Here is a 26,393-nt window from a genome sequence, read left to right as displayed (position 1 = left end):
AGAAAGCTTTTTCTTGATGTCAGAGTTTGAAATGACATTTCCATGACACTATCTATCAAAGGCTAAAGTTTCTATTACAGAAGTTTACTATCAGTTAACCTCTGGATTAATGGTATTGATGGTGTATTGCTGTGTCCTGGTTTCAGTCAGGATGGAGTTAACTTCATTTGTAGCAGCGGATGGAATGCTGTGTTTGAGAGTTAAAATGAAAGCAGTGCTGATAACACCCTGATGTTTTTAGTTGCTGTCAGACAGTCAAGGACTTTCTCAGCTCTTCGTATTTCTCTATTCATGAGAAAGGAGGGGCAAAGCCAGGACAGGTGACCCAAACGGGCCAAAGAGAGTATTCCATGCCAGTTACGTCCTGCTCAGTATAAAGGGGGGGCTGATGGGAGGAGGAGCAGGGGCAGCTCTGGGACATGCGGTTTTTGGGGGACGGTCGGGTTCCAGAACGGCTCTGGGTGACACAGCCTGAGTTGTGGGTTCGGTGAGAAACTGCATTGTGTATCAACAGTTTCATAGATTTTTTTGCTCTAAAGTCCTGTCAGCATTGTTATATTGTATCTTTCTGCTATTTTAGTAAACTATCCTTATGCCAACCCACGGGCCTTTTGGTTTCTTGGTTTTGGGGTTGTTATTTGCCCCTTCCTTTTCCCTTCCCTTGCCTCATCCCCCTCCCCCCACCTTCCCCTGCTGTGTGGATCTCGGCTCTCAGCTGGGGTAAAACCACGACATGCTGTTAACAGAATGTGCCTTCAAAGTGAATTTTGTACTGAAGACAGACTAGCCATTTATTGAACTTAGGGGGTGGGAAAAACCCAAATATAAGTAGACTTTTCTCTCAGGGCCCAAGAACAAAGTCGGACGACCCATGTCTTAAAAGATTGAAAAATATTTATGTATCAGATGACAATGATCACAATATATCAACATTTTTAAAGTCTAAGTTGCTTGTCTACTCTAAAATATAGAGACAATAAGGAACAGCATTTCCAGGCTATAAATACATTGCTCCCTGAGCAGCTAGGAAAGTTTAATGAGAACAAAATGTAATTTCTGAATGCTCTCCACAAGCTGAACTATTTCATTACACAACAGCCAAAGATGTTGGTATAAAATAATGTTATATTATTGTTAAACAAGTTTCACAGAAGAACATTTATAAACATAGGCCTAAATAATTTAAACACAGCAAATTGAACAGTTTGGTCATGCTACAAAATTACTGTATACAAAAAAGATAGCCAGAGGGGATGCTGAAAGTGCTCTCTTGCTTGAAGACTTTTCTAGATGAGTCAACTTTTGAGTGTAACCTGAGTCATCTGCTGATTCTCAGGTCTCTTCTCACATTTTTCCAGCACTTCTCAATATAAATACTGCATACATCAGCTCTTTGAAGAGAGGTCAACGTGCTAACAAGTAAAAAAAAAACCCCAAAACCCTAGATATTTCCTATCACTAATTTAATTTTGGAGTATTTCTCTAAGGAATAAAGTGGATGCTAATCCTCCATCATTTCCCTGGGGAAAGCAGAATTCCACATGGCTTGCAAGTTTTACATGGGTGCTCTTTTCATCCATGAATACTAATGTGCTTCCTACTTTGCTGGATGCGATGAGAGGGGGAAGACCAAACAGTAACACAGGAAGAGGAGCCTTGGGCTCGCAGGCCCAGGTTTGCTGTTAGCTTATATGTGACATGGTGTAGCACCGTCAATATGCACATCAGCTGCTACCACTTGAACACACCTTCCACCACATCCAGTGCATAATTTTAAAGTGCAAATTTTAAAATTTAGGAAAACTTCACATACTTTGGAGGAGAAAAAGTTGGGGGCGGAATTGATTTGTTCATGAGAGTAATCGTGATTGGTCAGGCAAAGCAACATTAACCTTCCATCCAGCTCTGAGCTGAAGCATTTCCTGACAAGTGAGTACCACAGTTTATTCTTCTCTTACTGCATTGTTTCACAGACATACAGTTTTTCTCAGAAGAGGTTTAAATGATAAGCAAATTTATCACAGCATTAAGAGTGAAAGGTAAGGGAAACCTTGGATTCTATGTGGCCTTTACTGCTGTTATAATTGTGCTGAGACTGGATGTCTCATTCCTTCAATAAGGATTTTTGGTCTGGTTTTTGGTGGCATTTATAAATGCAACCCAAAAAAAGCATGAGACAATTTGTGCTGTTAATCTGAGAAAAGAGCTGGTGGCAGTGGGCCACATGATACCCACAGCTCTGTCACCAACTGCAGCAGTTCTGGGTCTGATTCCCATAGGCGTGGCCTGAGTGGGTCACTTACAAGAGGCAGAACTGCCCTTATCCCTCACGACCTGTCAGTGGCGCTGTGCTTCATTCCAGTTCTCCCCACAGAGTTGGAACAGTAGGTTTCTGTTCTGCTCTTACATTGTCCCAAAACAGCCAAAGTAGAGCATCCGCTGTATCTAACACAACCTTCAGAAATGTGCTGGCTTAGGCCATAATTCAATATTTTAAAAAAATCAACCAGTGGAATTACTTGGCACTGGCTCTCCTGTGGCATGTCATCCCAGGCACTAACTTAGCCCCACGTACCATGCCTGCAGACACCAGCCACAGAGGTTCAAACTCTTTCCTTTGTGACCGAGTGGTGTGACAAGAGCACCACATGGTCCCTTCTGAAAACGTCCCCGATCACAGAGAGGAATTTGGCATTTCTGTTGGTTGGTTTTACCTCACTCAAGCTCCTGCTCACATCAAAACACCCTTGAATTACAGTCGTCACAGGCACAAGCCCTGTTGCCCCACCACAGCAGGTGGGGTCAGCAGGGGCTGAGCGTGCCATAGGCTGTGTACACTGTGCACATCCACTTGGCCAGAAATGGGTGGCTGCAACTGAGCAGCTTAGGTTAAAAAGAAGCTGCTATGAAACAGCTGGTGACTGTGCACCCTCTCTCCCGCTGTGCTTCTTGGTCAATGGTGCCTTTTTTAGTGATAAAGCTAGGAGAATAGTTCTAAAATAAATTGCATACAAATATAAAGTTGTGTGGAAGATAAACCCAGTGAGTTAGTTAACAAAGAAACTGCTTTTGATCAAGAGAACAGCTGCCTGGAAGTAGCTTGTGCTAGGTGAAGAATGTCCACCGTTTTTGCCAGTGCTCTCTTGACCTTATTTTAAGGAATTAATCTAACTCAAACTCAAGTCTTAACAGCAATTGTCAGTTTAAATTGGAATCCCTACGAAGTGCTCTAACAGGCACGGAATAACTAGCAATATATTGACACTAAACTGTGATTGTCTTTAATCTTCACAGCCTTCACCTAGAAATTGATTAGAGAATTGTCTGCTACTGCAATTACTCCTGGAGTTGAGATCAGTACCGCTGTTGTCAGAGCCAAGTCTACCTTTCCATCTCTGACCATGACTTCCAAGATTTGAACTCCTGCCACACTTTCACAAACAAAATAACTGGGTGGCGTTCTGCCTCCATCTCTTCTACGCCTCGTCTGGAACCAACAGGTACCCTTGCTGCCATTTCAATTTAAACAAAAGATGGTACCATGAATTAGAATAAGGCTTTTAAAAAAAAAAAAAAAACACCCAAAGCTGCAGAAAAAAAAAAATCTACTAACGTGACTTGACCTACTCTCCAAAAAGAGGAACAAAACAACACTATTTGCATCCAGCAGTGCAGTCAGGTATGTCTTCCTCATTGTTTAATACTTTTCAGCAAAAATAGTTCCCTGTCACATAAGGGGGCTTTCCTAAAACTGGTTACCCTGCAACACAGCACATGTAGTACATCTTCAACATTTTCTTTTCCAGTGCTCACTTTCCATCTCATCTCACCTCACCTTCCCCACTAACTACATACACTTCCTCTCACTGCTTACATCTGTGCTTTCATAAGAGATTAGTATCCCCAAAAGCCAAGTTTTCTGTCCTCAAACCTTTGTGCCCTGTTTGTTTTGGTATTCGTACCAGCCTACTTAGTTTACAGGGAGAGCTGAGAATGGTCATGTCCACCAGTGACCCAAACTAGGAACCAGCTGTACGCTTAGAGGCCACATATTCCAATTGAAATTAATTTATTAGTAAGAGACACCCCACCCACCCCCCCAAAAAAAAACCCCCAAATAACAAACAATTTAGTCTCACTGAAAACATGCAAATAATTCCCATTGTCTCTTCAAAATAAATACATGTGTTATACATGGCCACCTGAGCAACTGAGTTCCAATGTGAGAAGCCCAAGTCAAAACTTAAGGCCAGTAACAAGTGATCACGAGACCGACACTTTCTTTGTGCATAGGTCCATAACTACTGGGCCTGTTTGGTGTAACAGGGTGAAAAGGCAAACTCACATATCCAAAATACCGAGGGATAGCCATGGCAAAATTAAACACAACAAAGCCTGTAACGTGTCTCTAAACCACAGCATCACTCTTTTGGTCTCAGTGTTTCCAATGGTAAATGCTGGCCAGCTGTACCTAACAAGATAAAATGGTTCTATTATAACCCAAGAGTGAATAACAAGCACCACTAATCAAGAATTAAAAAAATACCTATGTATTAGTTTAGGTAAAGATCTCTGGCTAGCCAAATAGCAGAAAACCTCAGCTCCACTGGTCTCTACAGAAGGTATTGTAAGCTTGATGAAATTGGTTTGCCTGAATTTTGGTAACTAACTCTTTGGGTGAGAGTCTGCAGAGATAAGCTGGTCTTTTCAAAATTGCCCAAAGGTTTTCTTCAAAACAAACATTTATATAAAAGTTCTATGTGCCAAGCTCTCTGGAGTTACTTAATTAACTACCCAACAAGAAAGTGTCATCAGTTTGCTCCTTCTTCATCGTCTTCCTGTTTAATAACTAGGATACCTAAGAGAAAAAAAGAGAGAGAAAAAAAATTCTGCAAAGATTTATGACTAGATTATGCAGAGAAAGAGATCATTAATGCTGTGACAGATCTGAAAGCTAATCTGGCCTGGCAGAAATAGGAGAGAAATGTCTTTCCTGCCACTGCTTCTGACATTAACTTCTACATCCCTAAACTGCTCCTAACCAAACAAGCCTACAATTGATGAGATCTGTTAGGATTTTTTTTTCCAACTTCTTGCATAATAGGGAATAAAAAAGGTACTAAAACAGGGCCTGCAAAGATCAGCCTAATTTGGTCACTGGGAGATGCACCATGTCAGTTCAACTACCACCCAACCAGCACATCATCCTTCCCTTGCTGCGCGCCTACTTTGTGCTGCTATTTCCATTACAAATGTGACCAGTTAGCAGGGGATGTCTCCTCACCAATACCTGAGACTGGGAAGTCCAGACTACAAAATACAGTGGATCTAAGAAGCAATGTGGCCACATGTATTAGGGATAACTTGGACATCATGGAATAAAGCTGCACTGCACAGTAGCACCGTAATCTATACCCACCCCTTGGGTATTTAAAAAAAAAACCAAAAATGATCATTTTTAAACTAATATGTTGAGCAAGGGCACCTCAGATTGTGGCAGTCTGCAGGGTTCACACTACCTCAGAGTGATGTGTTTGTTAATTTAAAATAAACTGAAATGCTAACTAATAGCCCCAAAAGGATTTATCAAGTTATAAATCTTCCCCACAGTATCCAAACCCCAACAGTACAGGCAAGCTGGCAGCATGCTGAAATAGCACAATCAAATACACGTCTGAGTAACTAGTACAAGAACAGGGAGCGTGTGCAGGTGTGTGTTCCTTCTGCTGTGCTGGCACCCGGGCAACGGGAACGGGGTCATTCTGATGCTTTGCTCAGCTTGAGGCAGAGACCTGAACTACAGTAAGGCTTTGTGACCAGAGCCCTTTGCTTATGGTTCTTTTTTTCACAGGTAGGAAAGGGAAAATCAAATCACCAGAGTCTGGTTTCTGTTGTGCCTTAGGCCCCTAACTGCTGAGCAGGGTTCCTCCGGGGGAGCTACAGAAAGGAGAAACCTACCTGCCAGAAGAGACCTTCAGGACTTATTTTTTTCCAGAGTGTCTCTGAGCATGCCAACAATTTTGAGGTCCCTACATTAGTTATCTCACATGAGCATAAAGGACCCTGGGACAGTGTGACAGCAAGAACCTTATGGCCAGTTACAGCATTTCTGACATCTTTTTTGCCCAACATTCTGTGGTTTGTTGTTTTCTTTCTTAATATTTTCCTCTTTCTGCATTGGAGAGGAAGTGTACCTCCCTGATTCAGAGCTGTCCATTGCTCCAGGCCACAGGAATGCTTAAAGAACTAAGGGTCTAACCTTACACTAACAATGGTACTGTACTCTTTGCCTGTACAAGTATTTGCCCTGTTCCATTTTTTGTTTCACCCTCTAAATGCTTCCTACAACAAGAGCAACCAGACTACTGCAGGCCATCCTTCATAGCCATACACTTCTCTCACCAGGCTTCCACTTCCTAGTAATTCTTACTACTGCTTCAGCAGATCCAGCTTCAATTTCCCATCAGTTGCTCCACACATTGCTGCGATCCTCTTGTTGCCATCCCTACACTTGTACCTTCCCTGCTGCTGCTCTGACCCTTCATAAGCTTTACCAGCCCTGCTCTCCTCTTTGTTGCTTTGGGAAATGGGGTAACAGCGTACAGTGAACATCTCCGTTTACAGGAATAAACACATTTCAAAATAGAATTTAAAACTATCTTTTAGTCACAAATCAGGACATGCTTTTAGATACCTTCATATCAGTGACTTAAAAAGAGGACAGCTCACAAACAGAGGCTTACTGCAGGGATGAGGGGGGATATTCAGGTGTTCAGGAAACCTGCGTGAAGCTTTCAAAATCACCGTTGCACCAGAAGCAATATCCTGGTCTATCTCCATTCCACCATGTCACCCTCTTTTGTTAGGAAAACTGTAATTCAACTTGGCAGATGAAAGCCTTGTTAACTTTGTAATGCTAAATCTTTCCATTCAGTATTAGTTAGATGCCCTATAGTGACTGGATGACTTGAAGAGTAGAGCCCAACTGTCGGCTGCAGAACCACTTGGATGCAGCACTCCAAAATCCATCACTCTCAGGAGATCCTACAGCCAGAATCTGAATAACTATTTCTGAATAACTCCAAGGACAGGAGGGAGGAATATTAATTACAGGGGGTTACAATTTATTTCTGTGCTCTTAACTCACACCAACTGCCTCACCATCCAACTCACCATCCAGCTTTTTCAACTTGGGTACCCGTTTGCTTGCTTCTTCAATCCAATTATTCTTCTGATCAGAGGCGTACTTCTCTTGTAGTGGATTGCCTACAAACACCAGATCCTCTAGTAATGGCAGCTCTGCCAGTCTCACAAACTCTGCTGCAACCACAAAGGTGAAAACACCAACCAGATTGTGGAACACGGAAAGCACATCTGCACCAAATCTGCCCTGCAAACAAAACTAGAGCATGGGATACAACAGGACAGGGCTTGCTTGGCCTTCTACTGGTATCAGATTAAAGCATAGGCATGCATTTTAAAAGAAGTCCAAGAACGACAACTCAAAGAACAAACTACTTGTGGTTTAGAAGTTGAATTCAATATTAAAACTATTTTTACTCTCTTCCATGAGTGGATACTGAGAGATCAGATCAGTGAGACAAACAGAACTACTTTTTACCTGGTGACTTAACTCATGCATTCACCGTACTACAGGAGAAGTTACAGAACAGAGAGGCGTGGCTTACCCCAGTCTTTCACCAAATTATTTGACATATAAAGAACCTTCAGCTTCTTCATTACACGGATACCCTTCAGTTTCTCAATGAAGTTGTATGAGATCCACAGCTCCTCCAAAGTATCTGCAACTGCCTCCTGGAAAATGGCAGAACTCCTCAGGTAAGCAGAAGTCTTATCTTATCTTCCTGATTCTTCACATTGTCTCTCTAAGGTCACCTCTAAGGTACGGGCCTCATTTCCTTTTAAGCAGTCCCTAATTATGCATGTCAAGTACTCACAGGAATTAAGAGCTGAAGTATATTCAGGAGGACAGAAGTCACGATTTTACAGTAGGACAAAGAACAGCTGGTGGGAATAGTTGTTCTTAAGGCATATGGGCAGAGGACACAGATTTGGCTGCTTGTGCGCTGAAGCGAATGCGATTCAACAACTCCTTTAGAGGGGGGTTTATACATTATGAGGGAATGATCATTTCAGACTCATGTATGCTTCCACCTGTTAGACAGAAGTTGCTTTCATAATTCTCTCAAAAGAGAGGTGTTTCTAAACCTGCCATTACACATTGCCTCTGCATTTCACACTTCAGAGATACAGCATCTCTGAAGGTGGGAATAGCTTTGAAAAGAAACATTCGCAGGAGAAATACACATTATCTCTTGAGGAAGGAAAGAATTTCTGTATTACCTAAAAAAAAATAAATAAATAAGTGGATTGAAGAAAAATTCTTCTGTCCTTAATTAAAATGTAATGAAACTGATGTAATTTCTTTCCTCAACAGTTTTTCCCCTATCTGACAGACCTGTAGTGCTGCCACCATCTTCATAAGAAGGACAAACTTTCACCAAGTGTGTGTTCAGAGGACTGCCAATGTTTGTAGTAAAGCAGCACAGCCTAAGTATCTGCAGATAGAAAATTCCTCATGCCTGTGGGAATTATTTTCATGTAAAGCCAGTAGAATTTAAAGGGCTGTACAGGCAGATAGTTTTCAAATAGAAGTTTTGCTCATCTTTGTCAAAGACAATGGAATGTCTCTTTCAAAAATCCTTTTATGTAGTAAATTAGCCCCAAGGAATCTCCAAACACAAGGAGTGTTTAAACAAAAGAAAAAAAATGAGAAAAAGAGCAAATCTGGAAGGGATGTGTGAGAGGATGAGCAGATCACAGTGCAAGGAGAGAAGAAATGGTTAGGCAATGATGTCAATTCAGCACAGACTTTTATGAACAGAGGGAAATTATCCCACATTCTAGACACATACCAATCCATTCAAGTTCTTTATGTTATTTCTTCCCAAAGACAAAATCCTCAAATTTTCTGTAACAAATAAAAAAAAGTTTATTGTTAATAAATGTCTGTTAATATAATAATGGTTTGTAATATAATATGATGCTTTAGTCGGGTAAAATGCCATATGCCACATCAAATTGCACTCTGAACAGGCTGCCTTAAGGAAGAATGATGTAACAGAAGCAAAACCTCCTGACCGACAGATTGTCAGGAATAGATGCAGTGGACAGCTCAAAAACATGCTTGTGAATACAAAGCTGCTCATGTGGAAGTTACCTAGTAGAAATTCAGTCCAGAAAAACACTGAATACCAATTATTGTTCGATGTTCACTTGACTGCTAACTGTTAACTTGCTAGTTTTGATCTTAGGTAGCCCACATCCCTTCTCCTCCAGGCAAAAGTTGTTCCAATCTTAAAGCAGCAGGTTTGATTTCTAGAATAGATGGGGCATATGTCTGCTGAGATGAGAGACATTTCAACCTAGTCTAGACAAAACTCCTTTCCGAGTGAGCTGTTCTTGCTGGGCCTTAGCATAGTACAGGTGTAAGTCAAAGCTGTCACAAGACACAAGCTTTCTGGCAGGTGTACATCAGCAAAAGCCGAGTTGCAGCATGAAGCTGGGTTAACTTTGGAGCTGTACCTTTCATGATGCTTCTTCTTAACTGCATTAACGACGTTAATACTTCACAGAATCACAAGGTTGTAAAAGACCTTTAAGATCATCAAGTCCAACTGTTCCTGTCCTGTGCTAAACCATATTCCTAAGTACCTTATCTACCCTTTCTTTGAACACACCCAGGGAAGGTGACTCAACCCCCTCCCTGGGCAGCCTGTTCCAGGCCCTCACAACTCTTTCAGGGAAGAACTTTCTCTTAACATATGATCTGACCCTGCCCTGGCACAGCTTCATGCCATTTCCCCTTGTCCCATCTCTTGTCACCTGGCTAAAGAGACCATTGCCCACCTCTCTACACCCTCCTGTCAGGTAATTGCAGGGGGTGATAAGGTCTCCCCTCAGCCTCCACTTCTCCAGGCTCAACTCTTCTAGCTCCCTCAGCTGCTTCTCCTAGGATTTGCCCTCCAGCCCCTTCACCAGCTTTGATGCCCTTCTCTGGACTTGCTCCAGGACTTCAATGTCCTTCTTATGGTGAGGAGTCCAGAACTGGACACAGCACTCAAGGTGCGGCCTCACCAGTGCCAAGTACTTAACTGTCTTGTTTTGCTCTTCCATGCATAATGATTGTAAATAGATGGTGCTGTAATAAATGGCAAGACCGAGTAGCAACAGATACTCCACAGTATCTAGTCACATGTAGTGCCTAGATGTTGCTACAGATGCAGGTGCAAGGCTGAGCTAGAACAGACAGGTGCATGTTCTGTCCTGAGAAATGCAGGGATGAAACCAGAGCTGATAAAACCACACCTGGCAAACAGCCTAAAGCAAGATTAGTTTGCATCAAAAAGTTCAGACATAACGAGAATTCTTTTTCTCTTTAAGCACAACAGCTTAATACCTGACCATGCTCAAAAAATGAAGAATCATAACCACTAAGTCTGATGACTACAACAGGTAAAATTCTCCAGAATTTCCCTAAGGATCCCCATCCAATAGGGAGAGCTCTTGTGGTCTAGCTAACCATTCTCCCTGTATAAATACAATTTATAAATTTACACTAGCTTCGGAAATTTGTAAGAAACCAAAGGATACTTACAAATACAAAAATGACAGAGTGCTTAAAAAGCTGCTGTTACTGGTTTTCTTACTCCTGTTCTGAGATACTTTCTGTTTAAAAGGAAGAAAGATCTCCCTCATGGAACATGAGAACTGCTGAGACAATGGAAAGTGGAAGTCTCTAAAACAAAAAAACCACTTGTTGCTGTCACCAGAAACATCCTCCTCACATGTACGGATACAGGGGTGTGATCCTTTACAGAGCATTACCTATCTGATGTAACTACAATATCAGCTACACACATTCATGCTAATCTGAAAAGGGTGTAGATGCTTAAAAAGATTTCTCAGCTTCCTCTCTGCAGCAAGCAAAAGGAAACATGTAATAATTATGGCTGGTTTTCATAACTGGAAACACTACTTTCTCCCTCTTTCACAGGAGCCAACAGAGATGGACAGTTCCTCATATTCTGTACCTTGAAGAGATAGGCTAGTTTGTCTGTTTGCTTTAAAGGCATTGACTGTTTTATCCCACTACAAATTTCATTGACATGGCTTTTATATATAACTGCCTAATTCTTTTTTGCTCATGAAAGAGTTAAACTGAAATCCTACAGTTCAGTTATTTGGAAAGACTACTGGGAATTTTTTCCCCTTAATTAGTATTTGTAAATTTCCTGAAGTCTGAGCACATTATGAAAACAAGTAAGTTCATCAAGCTCCTTGACAGCCCCACTGCTGCGTAGTTGGAGGGGATGGGATGTAGTTGTCCATCTGGAGACAGAAAAGCCTGGAAGCTCCAGCCCCAAACCTGCAGCTCCTTGTCAGACTCATGCCACAGAGTCAGAGTCTTGAGAACAGCCCATTAAGACTCATGTCCTAAAGTCAGTAAGCCAATGAATTTCAAGGTGTCATTCTCCAGTAAGATGGACAGTTTTAAAGGTCCCTTGTAAAATTCTAAGAGGAAGGAATTAAAAAGGATGTGAATAAGTATAAAGCTGGACACGGATAACAAATTGTGGTGTATGTCCTACCCAAACAACTTGGAAACAAACAATCACTGTCTTGTCACTTACTTAGGCTGTTCAAGTTGGCGATTCTTTCAATGCAGTTTGTAGACAGCGATAGTTTCCTTTAAAAGCAAGAACAATCAGTTCACAGTACACAGGAGAGCACTGTATCGAACAGTCCAACATCCAAACACCACTGCATTAGAAGTAATTGACAATTCTTCTCTCATTAAGATAGTAAACTAACCAGATGTGTAGACAGACTCAAAATGTCCTCAAATCAAAGGATTTCTGCAACATTCTTAGCTTCTGGAAAAGTACCATGACTTCCATGACATTTTGGATTGTCTTTTTCATGCCTAGCCATGCACGGACATTTGTTTCTGAAAAGGCTCTTTCTGAAAGTCCTGGTGAGGTCTCTTCCTTTTTTAATTTTTTTTAAATAAATTTTGGAATAATCCTAAGTGTGCCAGTTAGCTGACAGACTCCAAACACGCACCTATATATGCCAATAAACAATATACCAGTTTTCTGGGACCAAAGATCAATACAAAATCTACCCTAATGTATTGTCAGTTCAGTGACAGGGATCTTAGAATTTACAAATGGAACTGGGTGTGGAAAGAGAAGCTTAGCTGAGAAAAAGAGAAAGCCACTTTGAAGGCCACACTTAAACACAGTAAATACATACTTGCACAGCAGAAACATTGAAAATTAATAGACAGCTAAGAGAATGTTTGGTTTCCAAATCTTTTTAAACTGAACTTACTCGCAGTTAACAAGTGTGGAGAGCGATTCATCCATCTTCTCTACAGGAGGAATCTGACCATACAGTTTCACCTCCTTTGCCTCTGAAGCCTTCTGGCCATTTTTTTCTTCCTAAAGAAAAGAGAGGGTGAAAAGAAGGGCTCACTGCTACATGTGCTTACTAAAAATTACTGTGCTAAAAAATTACTATAAAAGTAAGTACTGTGGAAGTAATTCCAGGATGCTACTAAAAGAAAAGGGAAAGCGTTTTCAATACTGTTTTTATCAGGACTTCTGCTGGTGTAGAATAAAGAGGAGAAGGATATCTAATTGTATATTTCTGGGCTCCCTGGTATAAAAAAGACAGGGATCTATTGGAGAGAGTCCAACACAGGGCTATGAAGGTGATTAAGGGCCTGGAGCATCTCGCCTACGAGGACCTGGGGCTGTTCAGCCTTGAGAAAAGAAGACTGAGGGGATCAGATCAATGTTTATCAATATCTGAAGTGTGGGACACAGGGGGAAATGGCCAGCCTCTTCTCAGTGTCTGTGGGGACAGGACAAGGGGCAATGGCCTCAAGTTGGGGGAAGAACTTTTTCCCAGTGAGGGTGACAGAGCCCTGGGACAGGCTGCCCAGGGGGGTGTGGAGTCTCCTTCTCTGGAGAGATTCAAGACCCGTCTGGACCACTCCCTGTGCGACCTGTCCTAGGGAGCTGCTTTGGCAGGGAGTTGGACAGGATGATCTCTGGAGGTCCCTTCCAACCCCTATGATTCTGTGATGCTGTTATTCCATAATTTTGCTCATTTTCAAGCTATCAAAAGAACTTACACATCACATGTGCCTTTTTAAAAACTGTGTTACTCTTGAGCAATTTAATCAAGGAGTCCTCTGTCATAAAGAAATGGAGACTAGGTGGAGGTTTAAAATTCAGGCTGAAGGCGCTTCCATGGAGACTGACATCTAGGAGCCTCAACTAGGGCCAGGCTGGAGCAGAAGTCATTAAAACTTTGACAGAAAACTTTCACCCAGAAAACTCAGTCCTCACACCTAACTCACAACACAAACAGAACAAGGGGAGGGTATTTCCAGGGAAAACTTCCACAGAATTACAAATCCCCGCCCCCAAAGGAAAGTGGCCTAATTAGCCATTAAAAAGGGGGGGCGGGGGGGAATCTCAGCTGCTAGAGAATACAGCAAAAGACAAATTTCCTCTTTACAGTCCATGCTTTAGGTTTATTAAAACACACAGTCTATTAAAACTTTTAAACTTCTGAAGCATGGCACTGCCAGTTTTGACAGCTGCCTCCCAACAGCACAAAGGGAGCGTTCTGTCCATTCACTCAGCGTTCGGGGGTGGGGGGGGTCTGGAGGTCCTCCTCCATTAACAAAGGAGTTATCTACTCCGCATTTTCAAAACACACACTCACATTTTCTCCCCTATTTTTATGCAGCTACTGAAAAGAGAGAAGGCCAAGGTCTGGCCTGCTTTGTATGGCTACTTTGTAGTGAAATGAATTTCATCCCAGAAGACTTTAGGAATCCCACAGCGCAAGATCAGGTTTTGATAACATTATTTTCTTTCTTATGTACCCAAAATACTTCAGGCAATGTAATTTAATATAAAATTAGTGTGTTGCCCTCTGCAATTTACTTATAGTCCAAATTCTGTCTAAATTCAGTGTGATAATATTTTTACTCTTAATTAGCAATTTAGCAAATAAGCATGGGCCATGAAGATGATCAGAGGGCTGGAGCACGTCCCCTACAAGGAGAGGCTGAGGGAGCTGGGCTTGTTCAGCCTGGAGAAGAGAAGGCTGCAGGGGGACCTCATTGCAGCCTTCCAGTCCCTGAAGGGAGCAGAGAAACAGGAGGGGAATCAGCTTTTTAAAAAGGCAGACAATGGCAGGACAAGGGGGAATGGATTGAAGCTAAAGGAGGGAAGGTTTAGATTAGCTGTTGGGGGAAGTTCTTTACAGAAAGAGTGGTGAGGTGCTCGAACAGGCTGCCCAGAGAGGTGGTGGATGCCCCATCCCTGCAGGTGTTCAAGGCCTGGTTGGATGAGGCCCTGGGCAGCCTTGTGTAGATCCAGGCCTGGAGGTTGGTGTCCCTGCCTGTGGCAGGAGGGTAGGAGCTCTGTGATCCTTGGGGTCCCTTACAATCCAGACCATTCTATGATTCTATGTCAGATGTTTTGCCAGAATATGATGAATGTGTTCAAATGAAGGCATTATATAAAGGTGAAACTTCTGTTTTCTAAGTACAAGGCTAGTTGCATTTATACTCAGTTTATAATCTATCAGTTTATAACAACAAATAAAATTACCTTTTTTTCCTCAAAAACATGAAAGGGAGTGATATTCCAACCTTGGCTGTGGCCAGCAGTGAGCACTTAGGGGAAGAAAATCAATCCTGATTGCCACATGCTTCAGGAGAAAGGTCAGCTGAACAACCACAAGAAGCCACAACGAAACCACAGGTAGAACAGATACTTTTTTAAGAGCGGGTTCCACGTTTGCTAAGTTAAAGTTTCTTTGATTAAACTAGTGCCACCCTGGCTGTAGGGCACAGGTAAAACTTTATGTCAAAGGGAAGAGAAAAACATCTGGAACACCACACAACCTCAGATCCAATTTGACAAACCACATGGACCTAGATTACGAGTAGTAAAAGGAAGATTCAGACCTGCTCCCACCAACAGCATTTATGGAAACTCATTAGCATAGGTCTGCTATCTCCAAGAGACATGTGACAGAGGAGCAAATGGAAAATAAATCCTTAATAAGAAACATGAGGTTGGGGATTTGGAGATCAGAAAGAGTGAGGGAGGAACAGCTAGAGGTTTAAATACTCAGTTTACACCTCTAGTAATGTTCATGTCTGCAAGTTGTTGCATTGTAGTTATTCTAGTTCTTATTGGGGCAACAGGAGTGAAGTCTGTGGGATGTACCAGTATCACTGAAAATAACCCTGAAATCCTGAAGGTGTGGAACAATCACAAAATTCAGAAAGCAAGTAGTCTTTAACTACAGACTAATCCCTTGAGCTGATTGTACAAATCTTCCCCCCTTCAACTCTACCTGCCCACACTGTCTCACATCCAGATCTTCTCGAGACCAAAATATTTATAAACTCTTGCTCTAGAAGCTGGCCAGAACTAGCAGGAGAGTGCAGGTAGGTATACCAAATGGCATATCTGTGCTCCAGTCTAAAATCCACTGAGGCTGGGGAAAGATCCTCACTGGTTTTACTGGACTGAACCTGACCCCAGAGCGCCCTGCATCATCATTTGACATTACACCTGCATCCTTGCCAACAAACAGAAGGCTCCAAAATGAGGTCAGTTACCGCCCCAAATGGCTGTATTAACACAGAAGAAAAACCAGTGAGAAGCTCGTTCTGAGTGCAGCTTTGCATAATATCAGGGACAGTTTGTTAAGAGACAATCGTAGACATTCTGCTGACTTCAGCCCAGTAATATTTTCATCTCTGTTTACTCCGTGGGAAGGACTACGCTCAGGTTAAATGAACAAAGTGTAACTCAAACATAAGACATCCCCAACTTTAAGTCTCTCTGTGGCCTTGGGCCTTCCATCAATGCACATTCAGCAGAACAAGGCAAGAGGGCAAACCAGGCACTGAACAGGAGCACACAAAAAGTCTGACAGGATGGATTATACTTCACTAATAACAACACTTTTTATTTTGTGAAACTTCTTACAGCAGCTGTTTCAAGCAAAGACATTTCTTATAATGAGTTTGAAAAATAAATTTAGCTGAATATAGTTAAAACCCACGGCACAGAGTACTGCAAATACTGTTCTGGTACTTACCCATTTGGCTAGAGCTTCTTTGATAGTCGTTGCTTTTGCCTAAAAATGAAACAAATTTAAATGAATATTCATTGCAAATTCTTAGTTGGCTTGTTCACTGCAAACCTACCTCCTCTCCCTTCCCTCTTCCCTCTCCTGCTTGTCTACCCACTTCTACCACTTTCCTGTGTGACATTCCTCCAGCTGAGTTGAAAAAGCTGTAACCCCTCAGTGTTCTGTAATTTTATTTTCTGGGGTACTTGGTAGCATTTTCAGAAGCAATCAATTTGCTTTGTGCAAGGACGTTATTTTCCTGATCACACCCCACGCAGAACAGGGGTTTAGGACACCATTTGTTCACTTCGATGATGCAATTCAATTCAATTCAATTCAACTCAAGAAGTTACTGCACTGAAAAATGTGGTCTAATGCTCTTAAAACCCCACACTTTGTATTATCATGCATTAGCAACTTCCTGCCTGAAAGCAAGTCAGCAAGCAGAGAGAATGAAACATCCTCTATAGATTCTCTGAGAAATAAGGTACCTTGTGCCAAAACTCAAGCGCAATCTGGGTTGTTTCTATTTGTTTTCCTCCAGGCGTTTCAGGTCAAGTCACATCATGCGATGTGAAAATGCCTACTATTCAGTTAGGAAAGACCCAAGAGCTGCTGTATATGGCTTTTGAAGGACCAACCCACTGATCAACTTTCTCTTGTCACCAACTCCAACATTTCTGCCTCACACTGGTCTTATTGAAACCACATGATGATAGGTAAACCAGTAGTATATATAGAGCAAGGACATACCCTAACCATTAAACATATTCCAAGATATCCAACAGATTAAAAAGGTTCCAGAGACCAATCTTTTACAAAAAATGATATCAACAGCTTCCTTTCTACAAAACCAGGAGGACTCTAGTTTGGGCAACTCTATTGCTCTTCAGTGTAGCACTACTACTGTATGTGGACAGAAGCAGCCTTTCAGGTAATCAGATATCAAAGGACTGACTGTAAAAGTTAAACCCAACAAACACGCACCCCAAATCCCACAGGCAATCTCAGAGCTCTGTCACAGAGTGTTGGGTGCTTTACTTGAGGTCCCTGGAAACTCCGGATTCAGTGGTGAAAGACAACAGCTGAGGCAGCTGCATCTAGAATGGCTGCAGTCACTGAACACCCAGTGATGCCTGGCGAGCCAGCAACACTGAGGACTCTGACCACACATCTCAGCTATCAGTACGTGCCTTCAATTAGGGATCACTGAGCATCCTTGGATGTTCCAGCTGCTTCCCCTCACTGACAGACATTCATTTTTCTCCTGTCTATACTGCCTGAGAGCTACTCAAGGTCCCATTTGACCTGGCAAACTTGTGCCACAGCAGGATCACCTCGGTGTCTGCTGCAGATAAACACCTCCTGTTTAGATCACATTCCTAATTCCCAATTAACAGCTACCAGCAAGAACAGCTGGCTTCCAGTTAATCAGGATTTTTGGACAGGAGCTTCATTGCATTTTTCACAATGATGGTAGCCAATCGTTAAGCATTTGGGTACGTGCTCTTGGTCACTGCTGTTGAAGACAGAAACGGATTTATATGACCTGCTTCTCTTCTAAACTCCTAAAACTGGATTGGGCTTTGAAGCTAGCAATCCACATGAGCATATGGAGCAGCTTCTTCCCCCACCCTCTGCTGCCTTGTTTCTTATCTTGGGATACCTGATTTGGTGGAAATGAGAAAACCAGTATATTGGGTTACCAAAAGATGGGGGATTTTGTTTTGCTCTTTGAAGTGCACCTGAATCTTCTCCAAATAAATCATAGGACCTTCTGTCAAGGGAGGTTCCTTCAGGGAAAATTCCCTCTGAGAAGCCTATTTTTGGGGTTCCTCAACCAGCATGTTGGAGAATTTGCTACAGGTTATTTAGCTGTATTACTGAAAATACTCAAAGTGCCGAGCGATGAATAGCTGAAGTTGTCACCATCAACAGGGCAGGAAGAAGATGCATTACACCTTAAGGGGAAGAACCCCCCCCCCCCCCCTCGTCCCTGTACATATAAAAGTCACAAAAGAAAATACTGTCCCCCAAACCCACAGCTATTGGATACAGACTGCTTACAGGCGCCGGGCCCCCAAGAAGAAGTAAAACAGTGACACTTTGCCTTCATTTGCAAAAATTTATTTATACATTAAATAGAGCAAAATCAGGGCTGCGCAGCAACAGATACCAGGCTGATCGCTGTGGCAGCCGCAGATAGCGCTGCCTGAAAAACACGTACCGGCTCGGGCTTGTACCGGAGGGCGGCCCGGACTGCCCGCTACTTGGACCCATCCCGGAAACATCCCTTTTCCCAGGCCCGCCGGAGCCAAAGCCCGAGCACTGCGCTACCTTCTGCCCAGCTCAGGCCGTGCCCGGGCTGCCCGGCGCCAGACACCGGCTCGGAGAAGCCCCGGCCGCGAAGAGCTCGGCTCCGCGCTGCCGCTCTCGCAGCGCCGGCACTGCCACAGCTGGGCCCCGGGGACCGCTCGGGGGCAGCCCCGAGGGGACGCCGCTCACTCGCACGCACCGCGGCCCCTGCCGCCCCACGGCGCCAGGGAGCGGCAGCAGCTCCCCCCCCCCACCCACCGCGGAGCAGGCCCCGGTCGTCGTGTTCCCCCCGCTCTCCGAGATCCCGCCGCCCGGTCCCGGGGACTCCCCGGCGCCCTCCCCCCAGCAGCTGCCAGGCCGGCCGCCACCCCGCAGGCCCGGCGCCCTCCCGCCAGGCGCCCGCGCCGGCACTGAAGGCACCCACCATTGCCGTTGCTACCGTTAACGCTCCGGTTGCTATGGCACGGCCGTCTCCCGCGCATGCGCGGCGCCACTGACACGTCGGGGCGGGGAGGACGAGCGCGAAGCCGACCGCACCTGGCGATCATAGAGACGCTCGGGCACACGGAAAGTCCAATCCCGGAAGTCGCGTAGCGGGCTGTCCGCGGCGCATTGTGGGACGCGGCGGGCGTGGGGGGGTCCTCCCGCGAGGCGTACCTTGGCGGCGCGAGTCTGGGCGCGGCGGCAGGAACCATCCGGGCGCCGTTACCGCGACCGATGCTCGCGAAAGGCTTCAGCAGCGCCAGGCCCGCCCGCGGCGCAGCGGCAGCGCGGCCCAGGAAGGAGCCTGAGGTAACGGGGCCCGGCTCTGAGGGGGAGCAGCGGCCCGGGGGCAGCGGTGCCTCGGCGCCCAGGGGAGTGGGCAGGGCAGCGCGTTTAGCCACCCAGACAGCGGCCTCTGCGCAGCGCTGCGGGGTTTGGCCGGGTAAGGCACGCGGAGCAAGGCGCGTAACCGGGCTCTAGTGAAGGCGGTATAATGGGGCACTCGGTTCAATGTACGCTTCAGGAAGGAGCCGCATCATCTGCGGAGGGGCCGCGGTGTACCTTTGGTCTCCAGGTAGCACTGTGGGTGTACAAAGCACGCAGGCAGGAGTTGCCTGGTTTCCTACAGCCCCTTCTGTGAAGTACTTAATACCCGGATACCCGGACCTGTGCACGAAAGGATCGCCACAGTAAAATGCTATTGGTTTTATTGTTCCTCCTGCCTTTGCTTAGATTATCCTCCAGCTTTCCATATAAAGGAACATTCCAAAACAAAAATAAAGCATCAAGTGCTTACACAGGCTTGCCTTTCAATAAAGGAAGTGGTTTACTTCTCTTTCAGATTGCATATGTCTGACAACATCTAACACTGAATTAATTTAAAGGCTTGTGCTTTAGAAATGAAGTCTGAGGACTTCTAAGCTACCTGGATTTTGCTTCATTTACAACTAAACATTTAGTCCCTGAATCTCCAGCTTGCAGTCTTGCATGGGAATGGATATGCTGAGGTAGGACTGCAGCACACAGACAGGAGTAACCGATACTGGGAGGGTAACAAAACAGGGTGAGGGGAGGCACCGCTCTACCCCAGTTGCACAGCTCCCACTACTAAAGAGACACATAATAAGGCAGAACAGAGACCTTCACACAACCCTTTACAGTTCCAACGTGGAGTGGGTTTGGAAAAAAGGCAGGGTACTAGCCAGGGGTGACGCCCATACACCACAGCAGGCTGTGGCCCTGGATTCTGGGACTGCTGGTTTTAGTGGAGGTTCAAGCACCAGCCAGGGAGAGTTCAGAGAGATTGCACGTGAAGACATTTTGTGTGGAGTGAGCAGGATGGAGCTTCTCTTGTAAGGAGTGATGGATTAAGTGTTCAGTTGGCAGTGATGGAGTGACTTCAATCAAATAATACAGAGTAATAAGAGCTGCAGAAAGCTGATGAGACCTGAGCAGCAGCATAATGACAGTTAACTGGAGAGAAAAGATCCCTGAGAGCAAAGCAAAACTGAGTACCACAAATGAAGGTTTTGTGTCTTCCCAGGCAGCTCTCAAACTGGTCAAACAGAGTGACCTTGGAAGGAGAAATTGTAAAAATGGAGGCCCTTGTTAACCAGGCCTTCAGTGCTGGCACCATTCCAGCATGACACTCATGAGAGAGCAACTCATTGAGAAGTTGTTTCTTCCTACCAGAATGGTGGGAAGAAATAAGGCACTAGCCAGAAATTAATGAGGGTGAAAAAAGCCCCAAATCTCAGGCAGTCATGGAAAAGATGATGTAGATTTGGGGTTGGAGGGGTTTTTGTGGTGTGGATTATTGGTTGGTTTGTTGTGTTTGGGTGTTTTCTAAACATTATGATTCTAAGTTAATCATCTCTGTAAGGTGACAGCTTTTTCCAGGCAGTCTTAATCTTCTACTGGCTGGGTTTTCTCTCTCAGCTCTGCTTCCTCCCTGTGAACAGCTGTCAGCATCTGTTGACATCATTACCACAGAGTTGCACAAGTAATTAATCCCTAACTTAATGACAGATGTTACTGGTTTAAAACATGCAGTGAAGAGAGAAGTAAGACTTGCACGTAGTGTAACTGTCAAACAGAATACCCTGAGTGCCAAATGCCAACCCAAGAAATTCCAGAACAGACGGTTGCATCCTTAACACAAGACAGCGCCAGCGCTGCTGTTCACCTGGGATGGCAGGAAAAGTACTCTTCATTTTCCCACTTTACAGGTAGCTTTTGTTAGAAAGGTGTGATCCATCCTGTCGCTGCTGAGGGTGCTGGGCAGCTGTTAAATTCTATGAGTCCTAAATACTGCAAGTGGGGAAGAAAAGTGCTTTCTGAAGTGCTGTCTTCAGAAACTTGTTTCTTGGCAGCACAACCAATTCAGGACGTCAAATTTGTACTACAGTGCAGCCTACTTATCATGGTTTCACTTCACCTCTCTGTTCCTAGTTAAAATAACTTAGGCTAGTCCAAATAAATCCCCTTCTTTCTGGGTTTATACTTGTAGCTGAGTAGTTATTTGGTTGTTTCAAAGCTTCTCTCAGTCCCTCCAATTTGCCAGTCATTTTGGTGGCTCAAGCTCAGTCCTCTGCAGTTCTGCCATAACTTGCAGGTGCTTAAGTGTTCATCCCAAATGTAAGTGCAGAAACTCCTGAATCTTTCCCCAGGAGTGTTCCTGGGCATGTGTGTGCGCTTTGCGCTCTCCACCCCCCAGAACAGGCACCCCCAGAACACGATCCATAGCTACCTGACAAAAGGGAGTAGAAGGAGGATCGATTCGGTGACCTGCTCCTGGGTAACTCAAGAGTTCAAAGTTTTCTCTCCCATGCTGGCGCAGACGCCCGATTGCCAGCTGGGCATACAGGGAGCTCTTCCACATACGATCATCTTCCCCTACCACCAGGAGAAAGTGACCTTCCGCTTTTTCAATGGGGATTGTGCAAGGAGAATTTGCAGGATTCGCTGGGTCATCCAGAGCTTCAAAGGTGTCAAAGACACCAGCGTCAGAAACACTGACCTTATTCATATCAAAACGCAGCCCAGGCAGAGTCATCTCGCCATAATGGAGATCTGCAACAGTGTTTGAACAACAGCCGGAGATACAGACAGCAGCCACTACTTCTGGCAGGAAGGTAATCATGGAGAGGCCTAATTCTGCCCCTTTCCCAGTCCCAATCACTCCAACTCCTGGTCCTTTCACCTTCAGATAAGGTAGGGGGTAAGGAAGAGAGACAAAAAGGAAAGTATGTATTATCATGGGATTAGCCATTAAATTGCTTTGGAGTTGTGTTATTAAAGAAAAAGGTTAATTATTGATGTGACCTGTTGGAAAGCTCCAGTCTGGAACCAGGCTCCTCCCTCTTCTGCCTTATTTTTCAAAGACAACAAGAGCTGTGAACCCCCCACCCCAAATAACACAGGCACAAGCAGTACCATCACTTGGACCTTGCTTAATCCCTACTGCATATGTTGATGCAAATACTCTCTCTTTTTCCCAAAGTGGGTTGCAGGATATTCAAGCCTATTGTTGTATAGGTCTGAGGCAAATAAAAGTAACCTCACAAATTGCAGTTGAAGGATTAGATAAGTCTTGCCTCTTGTCTGAGAGATATCTCATTATACTTACCTTTGGGTGACGCTGTAGGAATCGAGCTGCCTCCTCAAAGTACTCAAGTTTGAATTCCTTCATGACCTTAGGCAGATCTTCAAAGTCAAAATAGGGCAGAGAAAGAGCAGCAAAACCATGGGTAGCCAGGAGACTGGATCTAAATTCAATCAAACCTCCTTCATCACCGTACATATCAATCACTCCTGGAAAGGGGCCATTCCCTGTATGAAGGAGCAGTACAGAGGCTAAGTTATTAAACAGGACACTGAAAACTATCTAGCAAAGAGTGAACAAAATATAGAAGGCTTAAGACATTTTCTATTAATACTCATTACTTTTCCATTGGCATAGCAGAGATTAAGAGAACCAGTGCTGTACGCCACTCAAGCTATTTCAAACTAAGAATAGGTCCTTACCTTCCTGTAAACCTATGTGAACAGTTTGTAAAAATACCCCAACAAACCACCCCACAAAAAACCCCAACCCTGTTCTAAATGTATTTTTCAATGGTCTTAACCTTCCCACCCTCAGAACAATCATCTTCTTTTCCACAAAGTGGTGATACCTTAATTAGCAAAATGCAAGCTCATTACTAACGAGGCAAGAGTAAATTCTAGAGAACTCAGACAGACTGTGGAACAAGATGTGTTGGGCAAAGCACAGCAAAGAGACACCATCGCTAGATGCAATCGACTGGACTTGCGAGATCTTTCTCAACATCAACACTGTAATATTTGGCAGCAGAACTGCTCCACAGGTGTGAAGAGTCAGGGGGAAAAACAAAGCTCTAGAGGTGCGGTTAGGTGTACATGACCGACGCACAGATAAACAAGCATATATATGTGTACAGTCAGTCCCACAACACCGCAGAAATAATCAGAACCAGCATTTTAAATCAGCACGCTTTGGCAGCCAAGGTCGGTTGTGGTATTACTGTATGTCGTGTCAGCAGATCTCTGGCTAAAAGGCGAAGGATATTACCTCTTGGAACTATAAAGACCCCAGACAGGGAACTTCTTTTCCCCCCTTTTTTGTCCCTGGCCACCAGATGTCACCACTGATGTACTCAGATCCAGCTCACTACAACCTGCAACAAAGGCGTCTCTGCAAGAGTGCATTCGCTCTCTGGCGCTACCTACCTGCAACAAGGAAAAGATCTCTGGCATTTCAAAGCGCCTGAGAAAAGGAAGTTTTGGAGAAAACATGCTCAATGGTGGAAACCTCCTAACTTAAAGCATTAGGAAGTCAAAGAGGACTGAAACATGCTTGGGGTTAAGTTCTGAAATCTTTTCAAAGTAGTTCAATATTCTACTCAAGAGAAAATCTGTCTGGAGAAATTTATCATAATGCCATGATCAACAGTAGGCTTTAGTTTACAACAGTCAGCCTAGGTGGCTGGGAAAAAAGCACTCATTTATCACCCTGACCTGGAAAGCTTTCTAGCAAGAATGTATGAGAAGAACAGAGCCCACCATGAATGTGTTTCTCTGTCATTAAGACAACCTTTGACTTACACAAGGATCCTACACTGCCTTTGTGAGTGCCTACACATGCCCAAGTATACCGTTTCTGCATAAAAACAGGATAAAATGGGCTAGACTTTACTACTGCTTAAAAGCAAACAACCAACCCCCTGCCCCAACCCTTATGCCTGAATTGAGAAATCTCTTTCACATTAAAATCATAGCATAAGCCCACTCATGTCATCTTGCGTTTACTAGGAACGCCTCACATTTAAGATTCCTATCTTAATATAAACATTTTTCCATGCCTGAAGCAAGGATAGGTATGATGGTAATGCTCTAACTGGATCCTCCATCAACAAGGATGCCAGTATCATTTAAGCAATGATTCCAGACTTTTCCATGCTATTACAGCTCCAGACTTGCTAAATGGAAAAGTGTAGTTCCATCTTGCAGCTCTCTCCATTTCCACTAAACTCATCAGAAATCCAGCTCATCCCTTAAGGTATCAAAACAACCATGTCTCAAGTGATGGAAAATCCAGAATGCTGACTAAACATTTGATCCAAAATTCAAAGTTCACTCTCTTGTGGGTTTTTTTTGTCAGTGGACTTTGAATCCGTATCTAAATGGATAAAAAGGTTATTGGTTTGGAAATCATTCACTGAAAATACTTAAATCCCTAATAACCGTAGCGCTACTTACGGGCTCTCCTGAACCAAGTGGTTGTACATTAGACGTAACATGGAGGGCTCTCCTAGTAGAAATTTAACTCATGGCTCGAGCGTACAAACACCATCATGGGTGTACGGTTTCATTCTCCAGCACAGCCAGCAGTCCATCAGAACATCACACCTCACAAAGCACAATCACCCCACCAGCAGAACAGGCAGAACTTGCTCAGAAGTCTCTTTTGCCTTTATACCATGGTCCAACCATAACAAGTATTAACTTGGCTTTGGCTCTCGTGTTAACAGAGGTGAAACACCTACATTTTCTAGAACCAATTCCGCTGCTCTGCTTACTGACAGGTGGTTCACAGGGAGGAAAAATGCCTTTTCAATTCAATCTTTGTGAGATTTACCACATGATGAAACATATCAACTGTTCTGAATGGTTACAGATGCTGGTAGTCCAGAGCAAACACCAAACCTACTGAAAAATCGTAGCCTGAGAGCAGCGACATGGTGAACTCTACAACCCCGGTTCTCACTTAGCTTCTGGCTGACTCACAGCAGCCTCCTGCCCTTGCCTGCCTAACGGTAAGGACCAGGCAGTGTAGCCAGGCACAAGCAGAGCCGTGTCCCGACGAGCCTTCTGGATCACCTCCCGAAGAGTTCAAGGGGAAGAAAAGAAACCAAACTACGACAACAAAACCCACAAGCAACCAACCAAACAGCCGCCCGTCTGCAGGTCGGCACTCAGATCTGCTGTGGAGCACGGACACCCCGAGTGATTTCCTCTGCACCTTTCCCTTTCAAAAGAGCCTTTTTCCTTGTTCTAGGCAGAGAAGCCGGCGGTCCCGCCGGCCCCAGGGCAAAAGGCTCTGGCCGGGGCACTCACCCGGCGGCAGGAAAAGGGAGCCCCTTACGCTTCCCTCCTTCAGCCGGATCCTCCGCACGCCGGGGGCCGTGAACCATCTCTCCACCTCGGCCTTGGCCAGCACCGGCCCGGGGATGGTGCCGGGCGGGCTGTGGCCCTGATGGACCAGCAACTCCACCTTCATCGGGGTGCCAGTGCTGCGGGGAACGAGCCGCTGGTACGGCCTCTCCATGCCGGCAGGGGCGAGGCTCCAGAAGAGCCCCATGGGCTCCACGCCGGTGTAGTCCCCGCCGTGCGAGGCGTCCGTGCCCAGGTGCAGCTCTCCGCGGCTGTCCGCACGGTAATACGCGCACGACTGGAACATGCAGCCGCTCTGGTCGGCCGCCACCGCCCGGAGGGTCACCGCCTGCCCCGGGCCCAACCCCGCAACCCGCGTCTCCACCCGCTCGTCCGCCAGGCCGGCGGCGGGGGACACGGCCACGCTGACGGCCCGCCGCCGGGGCGGCCGTAGGGGCGGCGGCGAGACGCGGCAAAGGGCCCGCACCGGGGACGAAGCGGCGGCGACCGCTCTCCACATGACGGCGACCGGTGGGTGAGAGTGGCTGCGCCGACGGCGGTAGCTCGGCCACCGCCCCTCCAGGCAGCCTCAATCGATAGCGGAGCCCCACGGCCGCGGCGCAGCGCCAGGACGGGAGAGGCCGCCTTCCGCGGGGCCGAGC

At 45.0% G+C, this 26,393-nt stretch overlaps 1 protein-coding gene across 1 annotated transcript; it reads right to left on the bottom strand.

The window, feature by feature from the left end:
• Window positions 1–4,811: 4,811 nt before the first annotated feature.
• On the bottom strand, window positions 4,812–26,251 carry DNAL1 (dynein axonemal light chain 1; the record flags this gene model as incomplete). The annotated part of the gene is made up of 10 exons (XM_084263238.1): window positions 4,812–4,858; window positions 7,174–7,320; window positions 7,689–7,815; window positions 8,937–8,992; window positions 11,715–11,770; window positions 12,418–12,527; window positions 16,228–16,266; window positions 21,809–22,261; window positions 22,688–22,890; window positions 25,696–26,251. 10 exons carry the CDS (start codon window positions 26,249–26,251, stop codon window positions 4,812–4,814), a joined length of 1,794 nt encoding a protein of 597 aa, XP_084119364.1.
• Between the last annotated feature and the right edge of the window lie 142 nt (window positions 26,252–26,393).

This window comes from Gallinula chloropus (assembly GCF_964237585.1).
Source record: "Gallinula chloropus genome assembly, chromosome: 4".
Lineage (NCBI taxonomy): Eukaryota > Metazoa > Chordata > Aves > Gruiformes > Rallidae > Gallinula > Gallinula chloropus.
Note: the sequence above shows the minus strand (reverse complement) of the source record. Positions and strands in the feature narration are given on the sequence as shown.